General features: G+C 38.9%; 1 protein-coding gene across 3 annotated transcripts in view; it reads right to left on the bottom strand.

Moving 5' to 3' along the window:
• Positions 1-5,605: 5,605 nt before the first annotated feature.
• The window catches only part of SPSB4 (splA/ryanodine receptor domain and SOCS box containing 4), a 180,981-nt gene continuing 163,372 nt past the window's right edge, over positions 5,606-23,214 (bottom strand). For all 3 annotated transcript variants that reach the window (XM_030029202.2, XM_030029203.2, XM_030029201.2), the window contains one exon: positions 5,606-6,901. In XM_030029202.2, coding sequence (XP_029885062.1) covers positions 6,774-6,901 — 128 coding nt within the window. In that variant the 3' untranslated portion in view covers positions 5,606-6,773. The remainder of the gene's footprint in view (positions 6,902-23,214) is intronic.

Genomic DNA, 23,214 nt, shown 5'->3' with positions numbered 1-23,214 from the left:
ACAAATAAACCAACAAGTTTGTAGCTATTTGGTACCAGTGACTATGCAACTGGAGATGTTATCTCCGTTACAGCAGCACTGCAGAAGTAATTAGAGTATTAGATATAAAACAAAAGTCCTGAAAAGGCATTAGAACATACACAGACACTAGCTATTAAAGATGGAAGAAAAATGACTGCTGTTTTGGATGTACACAAGGAAATTATGGGGGGGAGGGGGAAATCACCAAATCATCAAGGTGATAGAGCTTCTGCCAGAATCTGGATTTCAACTTGGATCTTCTGGAGGCCAATTTAATACTCAGAACATCCTTTCCTTTTTTAGGGGGCTTTTTCCAATGGAGCAATTATGCAATTAGATGGTAGGACTTGGGAAGCATTTTAATAGCAGCAGCACCTGATGCCAGGCTATGTTTACCCAGGTAGCTTAATTTGTGGGGAAGTTTGGTTTTGGTTTGTTCCATCTCTAGACAAGCCCTGATAGAATACTTAGCTCAGAAGGATCCATATCCTATTAATTCCCAAGAATGATATGCAGTTAAAATTTATCTACAAATAAGGTGAAGCTCCAGGCTCTAAAATAATGCCACAGGCACCTTTACTGTGCTTGAGAAGTCACTTCCAAATGTGTATATTGAAATTCTGGCCCTATGCCTAGGAGCTGTTCACATTTTGCTACACGAGAAGCAATGCACTTGCCAAACTGATTTTCTTAGTGAACAGAAAAAAGGCTGAAGGATTTTGCCATTAAAAACATGCATTAGTTTCCCAGGTATGTGTTCAGCAGTTTACTTGTGTCTCTATTTAATAAAGTGTAATATGAACATTTTGTTCATTAAAAGACTTCATTTTCCAGTGGAGCTTGCAATTTGAATACCCTTATTTAATAGCTTTTTCTTTTTAAAAAATAAATAAATATGGAGGAAACTGATCCAGGCACCACTGAACAGATGCTGACCTCAACTAAGTGCCTCTATAACAATGGCTTAAGACTGGTATTTGAAACTGTCAGTAGAACTTGCACATGAGGACTGTCAGAAACATCAGCTCATTTTTGTGTTTTGTTTGCTTTTCCTTACAAGTCTGAAGACACCTGCCTTTTATGCTGTAGCTTTCAAAAGCCAGAGAAACAATATATTAAAATCCAAGAAGATAGCTGTCTCAACTGTAAGTAACCCCTAATATGTTGAAGTTATTAAAAACATGAGCTCTACTCTTACATCTACCGTCGCCTGGAGAGATTAGAAGCTATATAACTTAAAAATTTTCACAGCTACACAAATGAAACTAGAAGTTTCTGATCCTGACACCTATTTTCAACAGGATTTGCAAAGATGCCTCCAAACTGAAATGTAGACCCTTTTAATCTCAGTCGTTTATTAATCACTTCAGATATGCTGACACTGCTGTCTCACTGCTGCTTGGCACAGTAAACTACCCCATGCTGAGCTCTGTTCTGCCAATTACTAGGCTTCTATTTGGCTAGTATTTAAGCTAGTTTGGGTACCCCCATATGTTACTGCAGTCACAGCAATAATGACAGAGGCAGCTGTGCTCTTTGCCTAGAAGTTAATTCATTAAGTTCCAATGGGACAATATGTGGAATAGGGTGCTACTTCATATGACTGCAGAGCCGAGAGTCCTTCAGGGGCTTTTGAAGCACATGCAGTCAGGGGTAGAGCTTTAGGATGTTAAGGCTGTACAACAAGAGTTCAGTGGGAAAAAAAGATGCTATTGCTTAAACTTTAAACATCAATGCTAAACACCTGGTGGTGGCAGAAGCATAAACAACTTTTCTTTTTTTTCTCCCCTAAATTTATTTGTGTTCTATAGTCGGGCTAAAAAAAGAAAAGAAGGTAAACCCTTAGGAAAATGCTATTCTCTAGAGCTCTGGTCCTTTGTCCTCCACCCCCACCATCGTACATTCAAATTTGCTTCAATGTACCTTCAGTAGGGTGTTCTGCTTTGTAGCAGATGCTTCAAAACATTTTTATTTTAGACCCTGCCTGCAGAACACCCCAAGTCCTTCTCTGAAGGAACAGCTGCAATCTCAAGGAAAAAAAGAAAAAAGGGGGGGGGGGGGCATTCAAGGCTGATGTGTGTATATTTCTCATGGCTCTATGTCTACAGAGAACATTTCCCAAGGAGGAAGGAGGTTTTTTGGTGTCTTTTTGAATCAAGCAAACAAAGCATTTCTACTTCATGATCACCAGACATCCTTTTGTGAGATAAACAGGAATGGATAAAGATCCTACGTTCCTTTAAGTATACAGAATAAAAACCACTGTGATATTTTAAAGGTTTATAAACTAAAAGGCTTTTGAAAATCATCATCAAGGAGCCAAAAAGTCTAGCTTCCCCTTTGAGTATCACTCTCAGCCTCAACTAGACACATTTTTTCATTCAACTTTCTCACAACGTTTACCTAACTACACTTGCCAGCCTGTTTTGCCAAATTCAAAAAACTGCTGCAGAAACCATCTGCTTGACACTGCTTACATATAATAAAGTATCGCTCAATACAATGTATTGGAAATGTTTGGAGATCTTTACATGGGAACCAAAAGCAGCAGTGCTGACTCAGGCAGATCTCCCACTGATGTTAGTGGAAATTGTACCTGAATGAGTACTGCTGGATCCGATACAAAGCTTGCTGTGTAGTGATTGCTGCTGACTGACTTGAGAACATATTGTTAAACTATAACCATACCAACTGTAACGGAGATAAGGAAATTTTACAGCATTTCTGGCTTGCTGCTCTTTTAAAACTATCAGAATGACTCAAATGATTCGTACATATCTGCTTCTGTAACAGTTTTTTTCCCAGTTTCAAGGGAACACTGAGAAACTTACAAAGTTAGAACCTACCTCAACAGGAACGGTTTGAGTCAATCTGTTGAGATAAAAGCTTGAACACCAGAAAGACTACATGTGAAATCTAAAATAAGGCTTCACAATTTCTCTACAGATCGTATTACATCACCTCTGGATGAGAATGCAGACATTTCAATACATTTCCCTTGGTCCAATCTGAAGCAGAAATAGACCCTTCATAGCACTGACTGTCAGCCTAGTAGTAGGGACACGTGTGTGACAGCTGCTATACCAAATGACAATGGCTTCTCAAATTTGACCCCAAATTTAGGTCTTAGAAAATTACAGCTTTAGTAAGTCTAAAAGCTAAGAGTGTCACTGAGGTTATAGCACTTGCGAATTGTGATGACAAAAGCAGCACCTCTGGGTGGATAAATCAAGGTCTCTCCCTCACAAGAGTTGCAGAAGGATGAAGAATAGCAGTACTGAGAAAATAATGAAGAGAAGCTATGATGCATGTATCCACAAGTCTTCACTCCAGTGTTAACAGTAGGGATTCTGCACCTTCAATACTTCCTAGGAAGGGGCCATATTAGAGATCCAAATCCCAAACAGTAGGTTAAATACTTCCTATCGCAACCTAGTAATTAGCACACACCCATCACCAAAGTTGCATTTGGTTTCAGCTCCCAGCCATGTGCCCTTTTCATTTAAATACTACAATAAAGACTCGTGTCTTGCTTTAAAGAGTTTTTATTAGCCTTAGTTTACCTGCCATGGAAACACTTCCAGATCATGTCTAGAAAAGCTATACTCCTTTTGCTCAGACACAGGGACACAAAAGCTGAAAACCATCACATCTATTGTCTATGTTTGTTTGATGAAAGCCAAAAGTGGCTGGAAATTAAAAATACAGATGCAAGAGAGATCTTACTGCAAATCTCGAAGTAGTACACCTTTGTAATAAGCAATCATCCCCTCTGTTAGATATGCCTGAGAGTGGGCTTCTGGGTAGGTATCTTGCTGCATTGATGCTTCGAGGATAGAGACTGACAAGTTTAAACTGCATTGGTTGAGGAATGGTCATAACAACGTTTGACCTCTGTTTTGGGCAAAAGCCAGTGCATTGCCACCTTATATATTATTGCTCAATTCACTCCCGAAGCAGACAGTAAACAATCCTTGCATGCCGATAAAGCGAGCCTTGAGAATCAATGTGAGGAACATACCACCCAGGCTAGAGTCCAGCAAGAGAGGAGACTTTTTTTGGTACATTTTGTGAGTAGTTACTCTGACTGCTTGCTTAGCCTCAATGCTTGACTCATTCTTAGCAATACAGATGGGCACTCTGGTTTCCCTATAAGCCCTCTTGGAAGATAATCTATTTGCAAAGGGATGGTTAGCAGAAACACTGAAGTATTGTTATTATTCTCCACGGCACATCCTCCTTACAAGGCTTCTGTGAACCAAGAAAACTGTGTGGTAAAGACTTACACCCCCCCAAAACAGGGCCCTAATACCCCATGAAGGGTTGTATCTACCATCCACAGCATCACAACACAAAGTTAGGGAACAGTAAAAGAATAAAACTACCATTCCTGTAAAACTAGCACTCCTGGAAGACAGCTAAGTGTTGGAAAAAAAAAAAAATGTCTGAAAGTTAAAGTAAGGACGTTTGGTTTAGAGGAATCACCATAGAGGGGGCACCAACTGAAATTCCAATCCAACTGTAAAATAATTAGGTTAATTAACATACAGAGGCACCATTAATTTGTCTCACTATATCACTTCCCACTTTACCGTCACATTAAAAAGCTGTCAGCCTGGGTCAAAGTGAAAGAACAGAGAAGATAACACTTAACAGTTGTGTCACTGCAGTTATTCAAAGGAACATGAAGTCTAGTTACCACAGTAAAACACTAATTTTAGGAAGTGCTTACCTAAAATGGACTTCAGTGGTGGAGAAATAAGGTCTACCAGGATTACTGTGCCATTCCTGAACAGCTGCTTACCTTGCTTATGAAAGATCACTTGACACAGCTATATTTTTCCTTTTGAGTGAGTTATTACACTATATATCCTCCTTCCTATGTACCTATTGAGACAAAAGGTTGAAATGAAACAAAGAGGGAAAAGTAAGAAACACAGATCACACCTGTAATTTCTTCCCTTCTGCAAGACTAAGGTAAGGAATATAGTATGTACCTCTCGCCTTAAGTGAAAGCAAGTCCAAAAGTAAGTGGGTGCTGAAACAAGCATCAACTTACACAGTTAAGCCCAGAGATGCAAATACTTGTTACTTAATTTTTGATACTCCTGTGTTACCTTGCCCTTGTTGCTTCCACTCTTGCTCCTGTTGTTGTATCTTGTTTATATCATGTTTCTCTTTTCTGACTGAAACTGTAATTCTCTTCCTTGGGGTGACTGAGAGAACGGCAATCATCTGTGGCTCAGTAGTTTTGCCTGTATCATCAGTGCACAGCAGTCAAACTTCAACCTACCTCAAAAGCAGAGAGTCTCCAAGTGCAACTTCGCACAAAACAGGTTTTGTTTAGAGGAATCTGGCCAGAATTGTGTTAAAAGCAAGAATACAGCTATATTCAGAGTGAGTGGGATAAATCAGGAACAGGACATGACATTGCCTGCGATGTCTCTCGCTCATGAGCCCAAAGCAGCAATTCCAAAGAAGTGCTGAACAGAAACATACGCAAAGCTGCAGGAAGAACTGAACTTCAACTCTGTATGTAGTGCTATGTTATTTGCCATTTCATTAAAGGAGACATGAGTTTTATTTTGGACAGTAGACTTTATTAGAAATTTTCTCCTCATTCATCAGTAAATTCACATTAAAATATGCTGAAGGCAGCTCAGTCTAAACATTTGACATCCTGCCATAACAACAACTTCCAGTTTAAAAACTAGATAACTGATCAGGCAGATAACGTGAAACATGTAAGAAATGCAAATAGAAAGCAGCATCTTAAAAAATGGGATGAGCCTGAAAAATTAATACATTTCAGGTAGAGATGGGGAAAAAACCAAAATCGGTCACCCCAAAATGGGAAACAGTTAAATGACAACTCCACAGACTCTAAACAGATAAATAAACATTATAACCACACATACATTAAAAAGAGAACCAAGTACTTAGAGTTCATACCACATAAAAATTATAAATTTGTTCAAATAAAAAAAAGTGACAAGCTTTCTAAAATAGGAGTATCCTAAATTCTTGGGATAATGAATGCTTTGCTATAAACTGCAGAACTTTGGAGGGACTAGATTTGGTTTTGAAAACAATGGACTGCATCTTTCTGTTACCATGTCCCAAAATTACCTGACACAAATACCAGTTTTCTTCCTCTCCTGTTTTTAAATCACATACTCCTCTTCTAGACAATAATCTGGTTTTTAAAGTGTTAGAACTTTTAGATATTATAGGCCTGATTATGTTGAGTGCTGAACACTCAAAGCTCTCAACAACTCTGGATACCAAAGGCAAGGTTTAAATATTTTTTGAAAGTTACTGTCAAGATTTTTCCTTTGCTAATTCACCTTTATCTATTGGGGTAAGGTGTAAGAGAAAGAAAGAAAAAAAAAAAATCAAGTTATTGAAGAATGCTCTGTCCTGCATGACAGTGGATCTTGCAGGTCAGATCTTCTATTGGCATTTACCAGAGGCAACAAAGATAAACCAATATATGAGAGATGAGAATAATGGCCTTCAGGACTGTAAACACAACAGGCAACAGATAATAGACAAATCTCAATCAAATCAATGTTTTCACATTCTTTAGTAGTCCCCTGCAGTGATCTGCTTTCACTGGTTCAGAAAAAAAAATATATTAAAAATTAAATAACACTTAAGTGTCCATCGCAAAGATTTATATTTTGCTGTAAACAATTTTCTGCCATTTGCATTGATGTAGTCCAATGTGAGGCCAGAGGGTTCTAGACATCTTATTGGTACTGTAAATAATTTTTCAGAGACAGAGGCAAAGGTAGAATTTCTATGTCGTGCAGCCGGTCTCTGCCAAGAGCAAAACGAATTGATCTTCGGCACAAGTCCATTAAAGGCAGGGGTTCCGCTGAAAAAAATATAAGAAAGAAAATAAAGAGTTAATTTTTCAGCATCTCCATTTACAGGCAATGTTTTATTTATGAACATAGATTCTATATTGGATTAAGCAGTCATAAAGATAGTAATGGTATTGTGAAAAAACCTGACAACCATGAGGCAATTAAGATACTCAATAGAAGCAAAGACAGAATTCTATGCATTCCACCCATAAGAAGTGACTGCAAAGTTTCAGACTGAGCTTCCTTATCTGTAAGGCTTAAAATAGTAATCCAAAACCACTCTTCAGGCTTACCAAGTTGCAGCATAAGAAGTTATTACATTTCCACATTTCTAACAAGACAAAGAGCTTCTACTCTGTTTATAACACAACATTCGTCATGTTGTGTTAACGTGAACTACACTAGCAACTTCTAACTTCTGACCTTTACATACCAGTTCCTTCTGCGTCTTAGGAACTGGAAATGGTACTTAAGGGTAACCAAAGTTTTCAGCAAACACTGCTTTTCCTGCAACACACTCTTAGCCTTTCTTTCTAGGAAGTTCATTGGAAGCAAAAAACTAAACAAAACACCCTCAAAAGTCTAGAGGAAATTTAACCTTTTCCACCATGAATGAATTAGGGGAGGAGGATTCAGCTGACTAGAAGGCAGGGTGTCTGTTCTCATAATGTATATACACAAACACTCCCAAAATATACAAACAACATTTGTAGATGTTGTTAGTTTAATTTAACAGAAATTAATTAAATTTGTTAATTTGTTAATTAAATTTCTGTCAGAAATGCCTGGCTGATAGCACTTAAGATTGAAGACCCAAACACAGTGATCTGCAGCATCTCAAACCATCTCACACCTATATCCCATCCTGGCCTGCAAGACTCACACAGAATTGCAGGAACATCATAGAATTTCCATCCAATAGTAACATGAATGACCTCTGTGATTGCAGTTTGCAATGGAAAGCTTTCTGCAGCAGGAACTGGAACAAAGCCGTAAAGTCTTTAACCAGTTACAGCTATCTTCAAGAATAACTTTAACCAGATGGATTTGGTTGCACATGTTGGTTTAAAAGGGTAAGAGCTTAAAAGACTACAGGAAACCCTTCCTCTTTACGTGATGAAACAGTAGTAGCCTTTAAAACCTTACTAGTACTTTCAAATGGAGAGGGGGAAAAAAAAAAAAGTGTGTCATGTGCCTGTATTATAGTGATAACCTTTTAAAAACTTGACAGATTACTTACAAGTGCTCAACATTGTACAGCACTCAGTGGTTTTATCAAGAGGTTTTTTTTATGTGCCACATGTAGATTTGCAGAGACTATGTTAATCTACCAAACCTTTAGCTGATATTTTAAAACCTACTTGAAAAAAATCATTACAAAGCCCAAAACATCCTATTTAAGGATTAGTTGTATATGCTATAATTGTCTGCTCTGGTGACACACCGCTGACTTAATGGATTTTCCATCAGTTATCCCAGCACCACATTTGATTTGTATAGTCCACAGTTCACTATGGTGTTTCCCAAAGGTGTCTAGGGAAAAAGCTTATAAAACATTCTGTTGTACACTGAAAGACTAAAAAGCTTATTTAACTCTTTACAACCACTTCAGTGACTTGGATATGGAGTCTACTTCTTAAAAATCCACTTCATCTATAATTTTGCTATTAGAAGATTAAAAAAAATAAAGAGTCCTCACATTCCAGTAATAAAGCAACATTTTCTATACATTGATAGTCTTAGGTTTTATTTTTACATACCAGAATTATGAATGTTAAATCTTAAGGGATGAAGCTGTAAAATTCATAAACTAAGATTAATAAGTAGCAACAAAAATAGCTTATAAGTTCCAGGACACGGAATACAACACATCTTGCAAGTCTTACACCATAAACAATTTTCTGAGTATCTTCCCAGAATCTCTCAGGTCCCATGAAGAATATGTAAAATAAAGACTGAGAGTGTTTAAAGTCATTATTTAAAGTCATTAACTGATCATGTGGTCTTTTTTTTTCCCCTAGATGAAGGAATATGTAAAATGTAGCCATCTGTGCAGCCAGGCACAGAGTTAATCCTAAACTTCAAAACACAATTTAAGAAAAGGTTAAAATATTTTTCAAGCTTGAAATGCTAAATGAATGTCTCCTGTCTCACTTCTACAGGGAATTTTCAAATGCTAAAGAAAATGCCCCCAAGTGTTTGCAACAGCTGCTAAATTACACATACTGAATGTGGTTTTGCAACTTGAAAATTTAACTATAGTCTTTTTATTCTCCTTTCTATCCAACAGCAGTTCAAACCTACAACAACATTAGAGAACAGATTTGTCCTACATTACTAAATAAAACTTACATTTTGTGGGGTGCTGGCAGCAAGAACTTCAGAAAAAATTGTAATAATAGCATTTTAAGTAAAAACTTTTTGCAGCTGTGAATAGTCCTAAATGATCAAAAACTAAATTCGGAAAAGAAACCACTTTAGGCTTCAAAATAGCTTATGGGATAAATGTAATACTCTTTAAAATTAAACACCAACAATTTTCAGACAGCCTAACTCTAACAGAACTATTATTAAACTTTTGGTACCTTAATACAAGCACTCTCCCATTCATCACATCTCATGTTTTTACTACATATTTTACAAAGGGGGATAATTTGGAAAAAAGTTTGGGTTTTAAGAAGCACAAGCTAGGTTCTGAAAACCGGCTGAGTTCCAGGGGACGCATTTGTATTAATGTGTGGAAGAGGCAGAAGAAAGCTTGTATAAAGATTGTGCAGACCTTTGATCCGGTGCTCTACAGCAGCTGGGAGTGCTTCTCAACTCCGGCATCTGGGTGCACCCCTCAGCAGCACCCTGCCCTGAAGCTGAGAAGACAGACACAGGCACGCACCCTCCTCCAGCGCACCGGCCCTGGGCTAGACTGGTGCCACCACCATGTGCCCCAGCAGGTCCCCTGCCTTGGGAACTGGCAGAACAAAGGCACACCAGAGTGCCGCTGCCCTGCAGTCTAGACATAAGCAAGTGGCAATTTCAGAGATGCTTTAACATTCACCAGGTGCCAGTACCTGGCATACACACCAGGTGCCAAGCCCAGGCTCTGCGTGCCCCCACTGCAGCTCCGATCATTCACCAGTGGTGAGGCATTTCCTGCGCTGGTGCTTGGGGAGAGGGAATTGGGATGATGTTACTAGCACAGCACAGCATGCCGGCAAGGAAATGGACCGCTGCAAAGATGTTGCTCATCATCTGCTGTAACAGCTCAACCGACTCTTTCACACGCATGTGAACACCGAAAGTGCTTCAGGTTTTCAGGGAAATTCAGTCAGAAATAAGTAACTTGGTCCTTTTGGAAAGGAAAAGTTCAACAACCCTGAGTATATATTGCTATGCACCCCGCCTAAAACACACACACTTGATATAACCAAAACACTCAACAGCACATTCAAATGTTCAGAACAGTATTTCCAAAATGCTATTTTCATTTGAGATCATACAAATAATGCCAAGAAGAGAATATTCTAATAATGCAGGAGATGGGAAGATTAATATTCTGAAGCCACACGGTTAGCTGTAAGTTTGGCTACTGAAAACGTCTTTCTTTCACAACATTAAATATTTACCCTTGAAAAACTCTTAAATTCAGAGATACTAACTGATTGTCAGAACATTTTATTACTTAGTATACCTAATATGCATTATAAGCATTGTACTTTTCAGAATAAGCCACAACAGAATGGAACTGGAGAATTCAAGCCCCCCAGAAGAACATAAACCAGCCATTTTGCCGAAGTTATGTGAACTCCAGTAATGTTTTTGCCATTAGAAAAAGGAGGAATGAATTACTGAGCTGGAATGCAAAATTGTAAAGAAAACATGATTCACAAGAATGGCTCTTTGTATTAAATTCCCACCCAGGCTAAGAAATTCAAAGCAAGACACTCCAGGGCAAGGGAGCAAGCTTTGCACAGGAAACCCAGTACTTCCTCTCAGGCTCCAGCAGAACTCGGAGAGAAAAGTGCAGCTACAGCTTGTTGGGTGACACACGCACTGAGCCTCAGGCCAACTCCCATCACCTTCCTGAATGTGCTTTAAAGAATCATCTTCTCATTTAAAGTTTACTATGAAACCTCTTCACCCAAAGGTAGCTCCTCATAACTGTCACGTTATAGAAAACTATTTTGCAAGAGAAAAAAAAACACAGTCAAAAAATAATACTGCTTAATTTATGCATCAGAGTTTAATACCCATGTCTCCCAATTTTGTACCAGTAGTTTACAAGAAGGCCCATTAAAAAACAAAAAGCTAAGAAACAGACCTTTGCTTCCACTCCTCAGAAGTCTATCTGCAACAGGCCCACGATGGGTCACAGTACAGGGTACTCCGTCACAAACCTTCCTTTCCCTACGCTACAGTTACATGCACACCGACACCTGAATACCTGGGAGCTGGGGGTAAGGCACAACAGCCACTCTTCTCACGCAGAGCTGCATTTCATCAAGTGGTGTACAAAATAGCTTAAATAGCTATTTAACATAATAGCTAATAGCTTAAAAATAGCTTAAATAGCTAGTCAATAAATTAATCAAATTAATGAAATAAAAATAGCTATTTAGTAGCTATTTAGCTATTAATAGCACAAAATAGTTGTGGTTATATATGCAGATATACTTGCTTTAATGGTGTCACTGATGGTTTAAGGACAAAGGCAAAGAAACATTTGTAACTAGAAACAAGTATGTGCTTGTGAGCATTTCTCCAATAAATATGCATCTGCGATTAGCAATTTGCACATCATTACCAGCTGAAAAGTTCGTTTAGTTTTGGCAACCTGTAGTTATTTAACAATCTGGCACTCCTACAAGACTGCCTCATCTTTGTAAACAGCCTTTTATAGTTGAGATACTACAGTAATTTAGCATCCAATAACACTAAATGGTATTAACTGCAATGTTACATAAGGCTTATACAAAAGAGCAGCTTTTAGCACACATTTGCCAAATGACAATAGTTATTTTTTTAAAGAAATTTCTAAAGCTGTAACAGCACATAATGTTCATGGCTTCCATTAATCTATGAAGAACATATTTTTATCTCATTTTATAAAATCAGAGTTGTCTGGGGAAAAAAAACGCAACACAATCAAAGCAAAATTAAAGCTGGTTGAAAAAAAAAGGAAGTTTTCATGAGAATAATTGTCACTAAAAATTAAGACTTTTTTAAAAATTATTTTATAGGTCTAAGACACCAGATTATCTTATATTTTGATATTTTTTGCCTTTTACTTATTAAAAAGCACTTACATTCAGTGATTCATGTTACTGTTCAACTGCTGTAAGGCAGCTTTAAAGTCAGACTTAAAAGAAAAAGAAAAAATAGTGTTACGAGAAAGAGATGCACTCACACATCATTAAATGAGTGGATGACCTCTCCCCAGTCCTAACTTTTGCTGTGCTGACAACAGTGCCACGAGGGAAGAGCCAGCTCATTAATGAGGCAATGGCGGCATAACCATTCTCGCCCCAGAATGCCCATCACCTGGCAGAGGGACAAGGTGAAGCAGCACCACCTGAAGAATGGGAAGAAAGTAACCTCTTGCAAAAATAACACACACCTGATGCACAGACAGGAGTCTTGGAAACTAGGAAAATGCACAATGCCTCCATTCATATCCTAATTGGGCATAAGGTTTTCGATACATGTTGCATACTTGGTGGCTATTGCCTGGTGCCCCTTTCTGCCCACTCCTCTTTGCCACCAGTAAATCAGCATCACTCAGGTTCCCGCCCTGCACTTCTTTTCACCGCCCAATTTTAATGTCATACTTTGCCATGATCAACGATCATCATCGTCTTTAGAGGGATGGTGTCCCCAAAAGATTAACCCTTTGTCATGGAAAGGGGATCCAATACCGACACGAGATGACATTCTTAGACTGTCCCTGTTCTGGTGGGCATCCCGTAAACGAGGTGGGAGGGAAAGCTCTCTCCACAACTTGTCACCACTCTGCTACCTGACACCTACCTGTTCCAATGGACAATCCTCTGTGCCCCATCAGGGCACCCGAGTGCCCACCATGCTCCAGACTGCAGCATGCTTTTTTTAAATCCTTTTTCTTGAATTTTCCCCCTTCTTCCAGATATTAAAATACCTGCTAAGGGGAATGTGGTCTAAGTGTTTCCATTAGGGTGATTTAGGGTACACAGAAATTTGTAACTACCATTTAATTACCACATATAATAAACATACAAATATATTTAAGCCAGGAATTTTCCTTCCAACCTTTCTGCCAAAGCTTAATTATTGCTTTAATTTTACGCAGTACAGGCCAAATTCTTTCCCCCACATAATACGGTACATAAATACACCCCCTGTGACTTATTTATGGCTTCCCTGATGCAACTGATGGAAAAATTGAGTTGTGTTCCTTAAACGGCATAATCTAGAGAAAGGAAATTGCAAATAATATATTAAAGCACACAAGCCATGACCAGTCATAAAAAATGCTAATAAATCTCCTAACAGCAATGAAAACTCAGTCAAAGGATAACAGGATAAAAGAAATCACATATCTGTTTTTCCCACAGATGTCTTTAAGCTCTGAGCCTAACCCAGCAAACCGTACAAACGAAGCACCTTAGAACATCACATTCTAATTACAGCTCAGGCAATCCAGAAGAATCACCACTCTCAAGAATTCTGCAATTCGAAAGGGAACACCATGGTTTTTCAAAAGAGCACTGTCATTTTTCTCTAACTCTCATGTTTATCTATCCAAGAGCCCCAGACTCTGGCAGACTACTACCAAACTTATGTTGGCTTTGCAAAAGTCGCATGCTATGAAGCCCCAAGCTCCCCTGTAGCAGCTGATGCTGTCACCGCAGGCAGAGCACACACACACTCTCCTTCAGCCCCTCCGACATCACCCCCCCACCCACACAGCTTGTTCCTGTACAGCTGGAAGCTATCACACTCACTTCTTCAAAAGCATAACGGGTGGCAGATGGTGAGATTTTTTGTTATCAGTCAAGGCTGATAAACAGCCACTGTCTCCAGCAGTTGTCTACTAGGACAAATAAACCTTTATGTTGTACCACATCAGCACCTTGCTTTCAGCAGACAGGGTGGGGAAGTAAAAATACAAAAATAACAAACGCCCCCTGTATCTGAGCTGACTCACATCCCACAGAAATTTGGTGCTTGAAATTAAATACGTTAAAGGGAGAAAGGAAGACAAGAAAGCTTGAATAGAGGGAAGGACTCGGGGGTAAACCTCCCTCCTCCTCCTCTGCATGTCTTGTGCTGGGCAGGGGGGATTGCTTTGCAGATACCTTTAGCTTTTAAGTGTTAAATGCAGTTAAGTACAGTTTAAAACTTTGATCAGGCATCATTTAGCAGAATTAAGCTGAAAAAGCAGCAATGAACAAGCAGATATTCTGCAGCATCATTTGTTTTCAGTTAATGCTCTCCAGCTGTGCTTTCTTGAGAGGAAAAGAGTTGAGAAGTAAAACAGAATGAAAACAAACCAAAACCAATCCCAAAAGCCAGTGGCCTCGTTAGTGGTTCGATAAAGAATCTGTCATTTGAGCACATTATGTATCTCCTTGCAATTTCTTTTTTTGCATTTCAGTGTTTGCAATCTCCTATGACGAAGACAACAAGACTTAGACAACCAGTCCTGACTCATAAGCACCAAAGCACATGTCTAAATCCAATGAATACAACGCAGGCTTAAATATATTCTTAAAGATTTCAATTTAGTAGACTTAAGCATATGCCTCAACACTTTTTTTGCATCATATTGGTTATAGGAATGTTCTTCCTAGAAAAGTACTCTGTGTACATTTGTAGGAAGGCTGTACATATAAAGTCATATACATATATACCTGTAGAAACCCTCTTCCGAGAGGCTCAATGTGCTCTACTGTTCTTACCCTCTAGGTGGGTTTATGATCCACATAAAGAGGGGTCTAGATCAAGCACATTGAATATGTGGAACAGGAGCAATATAAAGTCTGGCCCACACCAAATCTACAAGCAAACTTCACTGTGGAAACTTTCCTGAAAACTTTCGTTTTCTGAATTACAACAGCTAATTTAAATGTACATATGCATTGTAATAATTAAATTTCCAGTAACATCAACAAAAAAATCACATGTACGAGTCATATTTGAAAACATTCTAACACACTATTTCTCCAGTCTACAGATTACTAAATTGTACTGCTCTGCGTAATTCAGAAGCTGCAAAACAGAGCCAGATAATAATGGATTTTACCAGCAAACAACTGGCTTTTTCAAAAAGGAGCAAAGCCTGTAATAAGCTGGTTTTGTTACAGCTCGATAAGACTTGCATGCTGCCAGCGAGCACAAGCAAGAATGGTGGCCACTTCCCTCTGAAAGAGGAAGCGCATGTATGATTTCATTCCCTGTGTGCATCGGGAAAATGCAAATAGGAAGGATGAGCTGGAAAGATTTGGTTTCTGGCCTTGATTTGTTTGTTGTTCTCCTCCCCTCAAATACTTCCACAAAACAACTCTTCACTTTGTTCTCGAACACAGTACAAAGGTAAATTGAGACAGTTACTTCAGGGATGATCTAAATGTTCAGTAGTAGAAAAGACACCTAAAATAAACACACGTTCTTTAAAACCAACAAACAAACAAAAAAATTTAAGTGCTTGACATTAGAGATAAGCCTAAGCTACAACCCTTGGCTCCTTCCAGCTCAAACTTCCCCAGGTTTAACATGCTGGGAATGAGGATTTGGCTTAGATTAATCTCTAATGTATACTTTATAGCTTTTACTCTTGGAAGCACATTTATCACCATTAAATTCGGGTTGTGTGCCAGGCCACGAAGAGGGAAGTTAAAATACATCAAGGTGAGAGAAGATTAAAGCTTGGATGAGAATTTCACTGAGTAGATGCATTGGAGTTCAAAGACAATGTTGTTCAGGGGTTACAGACAGATTTATAGGCAAAGTAATAACCAAGAAAGTTGAAGGCAAGTTCAGGTTTCAAGGATTAACCACTGCAGACAACTACTGCAACAGGAATTCACACACTGCAAACAATACGCAACACAATGACTGAAATGTGATGAAAAAATTTCTTGCATTTATCTCTTCATGAAATGTGCCAATAAAACACCCATGCACAAGTACACACCTATAACAACCTTTACGACTGTGAACAAGTCTCTATTGGGGGGGGGGGGGGGGGGGATCAGAAAAAGATTTTGGGTGAATATTTTCCTATCTGTCCATTTATTGGCACATTTCTGCCTTAATAGTATTACAGCAGATGATGAGATTTCTTGGTGGGAAACCTAAGCATACCGATCAAAATATTCTAAAATCCAAAATTTTAAGTTTTCACAGCTGTTCTTAAGCACATTTGGGATTAAGGGGGAGTGAGGGGGGAGGCAGAAAGACAAAATGTTGGAACTACATGCTGAACCAGGTGGGTACCTGGTTGCCTGACTGCCCCATCTGCCCTTCTCCCACTAGCCTATTTTATCTACCTGTTGCATTTTGTATGACATATTAATTGTGCAGGACAACAAATACACCGTTATCTTTTCTCATACTGTCTCATACTGTGCCCAGCGTGCTGGAGCCTCACAAGAAATTCTAAATACCACCATACTGCAGTAACACATGCTCATTCAAGATGTGCATTGCTTACAACTCATTCTCAGCTGGAACCTATCACCGTAGTTTTCTGTACGGGTGTTTAGTATTACACTAAATAATAAAGTTATTTACTCCAGTTAGCAATTAAATTGATTCAAAGCATCTTCTGCATCACACTACAGCTTTCTTCAAAGTTTCACCACATTGACAGGGCAACAGAACTAACTGATGACTTCTACTTTAATACAAATTGTGCTGAGCTGTTTAAGACAATAAATATTTGACTACTCTCCTCATATAATTGTTACATGACATTTCCTCAACTGCTTCAATTTAAATTACCCGGAGGCTCCAAGATATGCAGAGTTCCTCAAACCAAGCAAAAAAATGGCAGCAGCGTGTCATTTAAATTTTAATGCAATTGTATACAAGCTAATGCTCTCTAGGGGAGATCCGCAAACAACGGACCAGACTCATCACTTTGTTACTCAAGTTTTGATACTAACAGAATTACATTGGAATAAATCTGGAGCAATGAAGTTGCAATTAGCTCAAAATAATTAATTTGATCCCATTAGTTTAGTACCATTTGTATTTTAGATTTGTTGAAAGTGACTTTTTTCTTAAGTACCATAATCTTTATCAGCAGAAAATGGGTATTGGAGACGATCTGAATTATTTTCATGCTGAATTTAGGATTCATCATCATTCCTGGTACGCAAACACAGCTGATGCTCTCTGAAGACATTTCTAAAGCATTCTTTTTGAACACAAATGCACTCTCGTATCACAGGTAGAGCACACAGGGCTGCCTTTACTCACCATCGCTCAGCTCTTCTCATCACAAGCTCCTGTTACCACCTTTCAACCTTGGCAACGCTCTGTCTGAAATTTCACGCTGCTGTGCCACTGCCTACAACCGGCACTGCTGGCATGTTGTGTTACGAATGGTCTGGCCATTTTGTGGGAAATAGAGTGTGGAAAGATGATTTCCATATCATGCATTCCTACAGCCACTGTACGTGATGTGTTATCATACCCCGAGCCCCTGAAGCACCAGCCTAAAACCCACTGATGGGAAGGCAGAGGTGGGGGGGTAGGTGGGCTAGGGAGAGAAGTCTGCCACTAAAGTGACTTTTCCTGTTTTGGGCGTGTGGAGTGGATCCAACGTGATGACAAACATTAAAACTCACAAATAAAAAAATCTGGAATTTCACATGCGATTACTAGAATCTGATAGCTAACTTGAGTTGGGCTCACACTGAATTTCTTCACCTCCAGGTCAGAATCACTGGGCAAAACCTTCCCATACGTGGTCCTCCCGGAGACATGGACAGCAGAGGGCCTCTCTCAGCTGTCTTCTCTGGCCCGTACAGCTGAAAGGGGAGGTGGCAGTTGTGGTGGAACCTGCTGCCATTCTCCATTCATCCATCATCCTACTCCTCACAATGCTGCTTAATATATTTGGAGAACTAGGCCTGCAGCAGCATACCACTCATGTCTTCCGCCCTGTTCTCCTCCAGCTCACCAGATCCAGCTAACACTTTCTCTGGACGCGATGATTCTTCCCCCGATGCTGCTCGCTTGCTGTTCCAATGAATTCAGACACAAAGGGGAGGACAGCAAGAAGCAACCAGGGGGGCTTTTACCCCGGCCCTCTCCTCCTCACACACCTCTCGGCTTCACGCTTGGTCCTTCTGTCCTCGTGCTTTGTGTTATCCACTTGCAGTTTTATGACCACCATCTGCCCTGGACATCACTGATGTCAAACAGGATGAGGAGAAAACCAAGCGCAGCTGAACCACTGAGTAGTGTGGCTGCGCTCTGGAAGGAACTATAAAACACCACAAAGGATCTAGGTTTATTGCTTCTTACTGATTCATTATCAAATACGCTTTGTCCACCAACAGCCTTTTCCAGCTCGCTCTGCCCCCAGCTGCCAGCTGGCTAATGCAGTTGCACAGGTGTAAATGAAACCATCATTTGGCCTGCAGAAAAGCTATTATGAACAAAGATTTATCTAGGTTTTCAGATCACAAAGTCAATCTGTAAGGCTGGCGATTAAAAAACTGCATTGGGGAACAACAAAGCAAAGCTAAGGAATCCACTCACCTCTTTAATGTACCTGCATGCCTAATTTCTGTAGGAAAGGGATTCCCCATCAACCCAACTAATACAGCTGATTTCAAATAAAAAACTAGAATGAAAGAAATTGATACGTACTAAAATCCTTATAACCATTTCTACATGTTTGTGTTTTCAGATTCCTGAAGAGGTTCAAGTAGTAGTAGCTTGAGGCACTCAGCTCACTACTATATATGCATATGTATATACAGATATATATATATACACACACACACAAATATATAACACACATACATACACACACATGCACAAGAACATAAAAAGGCATGAATACGAGGGAAACATCTGAACCACCCTCTCCTTCCTACATACATATATTTATTTTAGTGGCAGTAATACACCATAGAGTTTAGTGACACAAAATAGCTATTACTATTTGATTTTAGATTTAAACAAAGGGAAATAGACAGAAGAGAAAAAGCTATGACCTAGGATTAATGTTATTCTACTTATATTAAGAACAATGCTATAATTAACAGCACAGAAAAAATACTTCTAGAATCCTACAATTTGGGCAGATATACAATAATTTCTTAGTACAAAATATAAACTAATTTCAACATGGTTTTAGCTACAAGAGGATACATTTTCCTATCTGGGCATTAGTAAATATGCAGGTTGAGGTTTTCAAGAAGTAGTGAGTTTATGCAAGCCCATACTTAAGATACCACTATAAATGACTTGATTCATTAGTGTCAAGCAGGCAGCAGAGCTTAGTGAAGACAATAATGCCATTTCCAGCCCCCAAAAAGGAATGGCATTTTTTGTCAACTTTTTCTTTGATATTTTATTTACAGTTTTGGATATGACAATTTCAAAATTACATATTATGTTCTTTAACAGGAAGAATTGTAGAGTGTTTTGTTTTGGTTTTGTTTTTTTTTTTTTTTTTGTTTTTTTTTTTTAATTAGTGAAATATCAGCTTGATGCTAAATTTCCATTATGTTTTAATAGATTCTGGACAGACTGCTTTACTATAAGCCTCATATTTTGAACATTAATTTTATGTTTTTCTTAATGTGATTACAATTAGAAAAAAGTGAGACAAATATCAATCCTATTTTGTGCTCGTGTGGCATGTATAAACATTTTTATTTATATATATATATATATATATAAAAAAGTAAAAATATATAACTCCACTATGACTGTTTTCTTTTCAACCAAATCTTCTAACCTATCAAACCATTTAAATATGTCTTATTTGCTCTTATCAGCCATCTCCTTCCCTTTCTTCTATGCTCCTACTCTCAAGGCAAACAGTGTCACTCAGTGAACTGGGGTTTAAAAATGAAAAGCCCTTCTACCTGTGGGTCTGTAAACATCAGGCACAGTATATTTTGCCTTTTTTAATCTAAAATCTAGGTGACATTGGTGCAACAGATGAAATGCTAAATTATCAAAACAAATTCTTTAACTCAGTACTTAATCCAAAGTACAAACCCCCAAAATTTTAAAAGCACATTCAGAATTACACACAGCACAAAAGAATGCTTCCCACCAAATTCCTTCTGCTCCCTGTTGACTCAGCCTATTCCACTCCACCAGCATTGTCAGCAAAGCCAAAGGGAATTTTGCCAGGGTAAATACTGCTAAATGGGGTCCCCAATCCATAGATATTTCGCTTTTCCCCTGTTGCCAAGTCATTTCTGATATCAATCTGCCTGTAAAATCAAATGGATTATTTTTTTTCCAAGTACTCACAATTTTGAGATAAACACTGATCCCTTGGGCATAAGAACATGCCCATGCCATTTTGATGTCTTGGATATTTCTTAACTAAGTTAATCACTTAAACAATAACTGGGTAAAAAGCCCCATACAGCTTTCCCAAATCATCCTTCATAAGGGTGGGAACAGCCGCCCAGACCAGACTTCCTGGGGAGCGTTCAATTTAATCCATCCTCTAAACCCATCACATTAGTTAGTTGTTTACTTTGGTTATGCTTTTACTTTTGGTTATGCTCCTGTCCAGGAGGAGAGATCAAGACCTTGTGCTTGTTTTAAATCTTATTCAGCCATACATAGAATCAAAACCGCAATCCCAAAGAAGTCTGTAGTCGAGCACTAGGGGCAAGAAAACTTCAGAGTTTAGGGTAACCTGACCCAGTCATGTATCCCATTTCCCAAAGTGCTGATACTTGTTTTGCAACTCCTTCTTGTCCTTTCAAAAAAAAATCAGAAAAACTTCTTCAAAAACCAGAGTTAATATATCAAGCAAAATGCTTTCCTTCAGAGTTGTGAGACAGAAGCACTCAAACAATACCAAAGCAGAGACACGAAGACCTGGGGCATCGCAGCAATGAGAAACGGACTGACTTTATCCTTCCAAGCATCTCCCAGCTCGAGAGACAACGAGGGGAGAGGGGTAGTGGCCATCCTGAGTACCTCCCCGGGAACTCAGAAGCGCAGCTGTTGTGTGCGCTGCTTGCTCCGTACATCCGTGCTGCTAGCAATGGAGGGGAGACCTGGAGCCCTCCATTACCTGCACCCCCTGGTTTCCTTTGCAGATGTTGCCAGGACAAAAGCAACCCAGGAGTGGCAAGCACTACACCAATATCCGCGGGAAAATGTTAATGAACAAAGGAAAAAGAAAAATAAAGGCTTCTTTCCCTTTTCTGTATTATGGTTTAGTGTACTGTTTGCAATACAAACCCTATACTTTACATCATCTCTGCTATTAATGACTTATTTGTATGTTCGTGTCATGCATTTCACATTCCGAATGAAATCTTCTTATAATGTATAATTTAATTTTATTTACTGGTGCAAAATCAAAATTCTGGGGTTTGTATATTCAGGATCCTGGTACCAACTGAAATATACATTTCACTCTCTAAGGCAACTTTCCAGCTTCGTAAAAAAGGGCAATGTTTTCATATTATTTGCTTTATTGATATACCTTCCAAAGACAAAAGCAGGACTGTCTGTTATTCATCACTGCCTTTCCCTTGTTAGGTAACATCAAATAGAACTGACCTTCTAGGACATTCTCCCCTTTAAAACATCAAAGCCAGATGACAATTGTTCAAAACTTCTGGACCTCTCTCCCATACAGCTTTGAACAAGAACTTCTATGCTTGAGCAAAAGCAAACTTCATAGAGAGCAACTTGTATCATTGCTTGAAGATCTCACAGAAGAGCAAAAGCCACCCTGCGGCAAAAGCAGATCGCAGCCCTTGTGTTCGAATTGCCTGTATGGGCTAGGACTCAGCACACTGTGTTTGCAACCTTCCAGCACAATGCGAAGACATTCCCAATAAAAATGTTTTATCTACTTGTTTCTTAGATGCATCACACTTTTTAGAAGCCAGTTGTGCATAATAATAATACTTCTCATTTCATCAAATTCATGCTTGGGATGATCCACATGGATTTAGCAATTACCATTGACAGAAAAGGTCACAAAATTTTGCCTGTTCCAAAACTGTCTGTTCCTCTTCTTTGCTCAGTAGTCACAGCAGGACTGAATCCTTGCTTTCAAATACGTAAAGCTCAATTTTATCTGCATATTTCTTTATGGGCTTTGGCCAACTTTGATGAAAGATTCAGCTTGGTCCATTCAAACATGGGTGTTTCACAAAAACTAATCTCCTTTGAGGCTACCTAGAATATCTGAATGAAATCTCTCTTACTTTTGGGAAGCACTTTATAGACTCATCCTGGTTACAAAATTTTGTTAATGGAAAACCATTTTCAAGGAGTTCTGAAACAAAAACATGTTCCCAAATAATAGCGCATAGACTAAAAAAACCCCCACAAATATAGAAAGTTCAAAAGATTGAGTTGCCTGTTAATCACGAAACGAGAACGTAGAACAGACCAAAATGCTCTTCCTATACAACTGCAACTACCATATCTCTTTTAAAGGCCTGCTCTGAAATTTTGTCTCTGCAAACTGTGTTCCTAAAAGCTATTCACCTAACTTAAAAAAAAATATTTTTTTTGCTTCATAATAGCAAGGTATTTCTAATTGTTCACACTAAGATACTGATCTGCAGAGATTTGTGCCTCATTTCAGGTTACCCCTGCTCTTGGCAGCAGTGATGCAGTTCTTCCCCAACCTACTGGAGTTAAGCCACACCACTTCCCACCAGAATTCAGACCAAGCCCGGGACTTGCAGTTCCTCTTAGGACAAATGCACCAGAGGGGGAAGCAAGAGGGACAGTAGGGGATTTATCACTAGTAACAAAACATTTAGAGAGAAAGGACTTCAGAGAGCAAGCCTACATGCATTGCTATCTTCCATAAGTTCCCAACACTTAGTGACCCTCAGGTGTTGACAACTCTCAACAGACTTCTGTATTTCAGCGCTGTTCTTCTGAATAGCTACTGCTTGTCTCATTCCTGAAAACCCACTTCAGAGTCAAAGTTCTGGTTTTTGGCATTTCTTTTCCATTGCCTACCCAGGGCAAAGCAGAGCTTCAGAGAAAATGAAGGCAAACATCATCACATAGAAAGTCCTTAGAGGGCAATGCCAAATTTTATTTTTGGTTGAAAGGTAGCCACACTAACACCTACCATGCTTTGGCTTTCCGATTT

Source organism: Aquila chrysaetos, chromosome 10 (genome assembly GCF_900496995.4).
Source record: "Aquila chrysaetos chrysaetos chromosome 10, bAquChr1.4, whole genome shotgun sequence".
NCBI lineage: Eukaryota > Metazoa > Chordata > Aves > Accipitriformes > Accipitridae > Aquila > Aquila chrysaetos.
The sequence above is the reverse complement of the archived record's forward strand: the minus strand, read 5'-3'. Positions and strand labels throughout refer to the sequence as shown.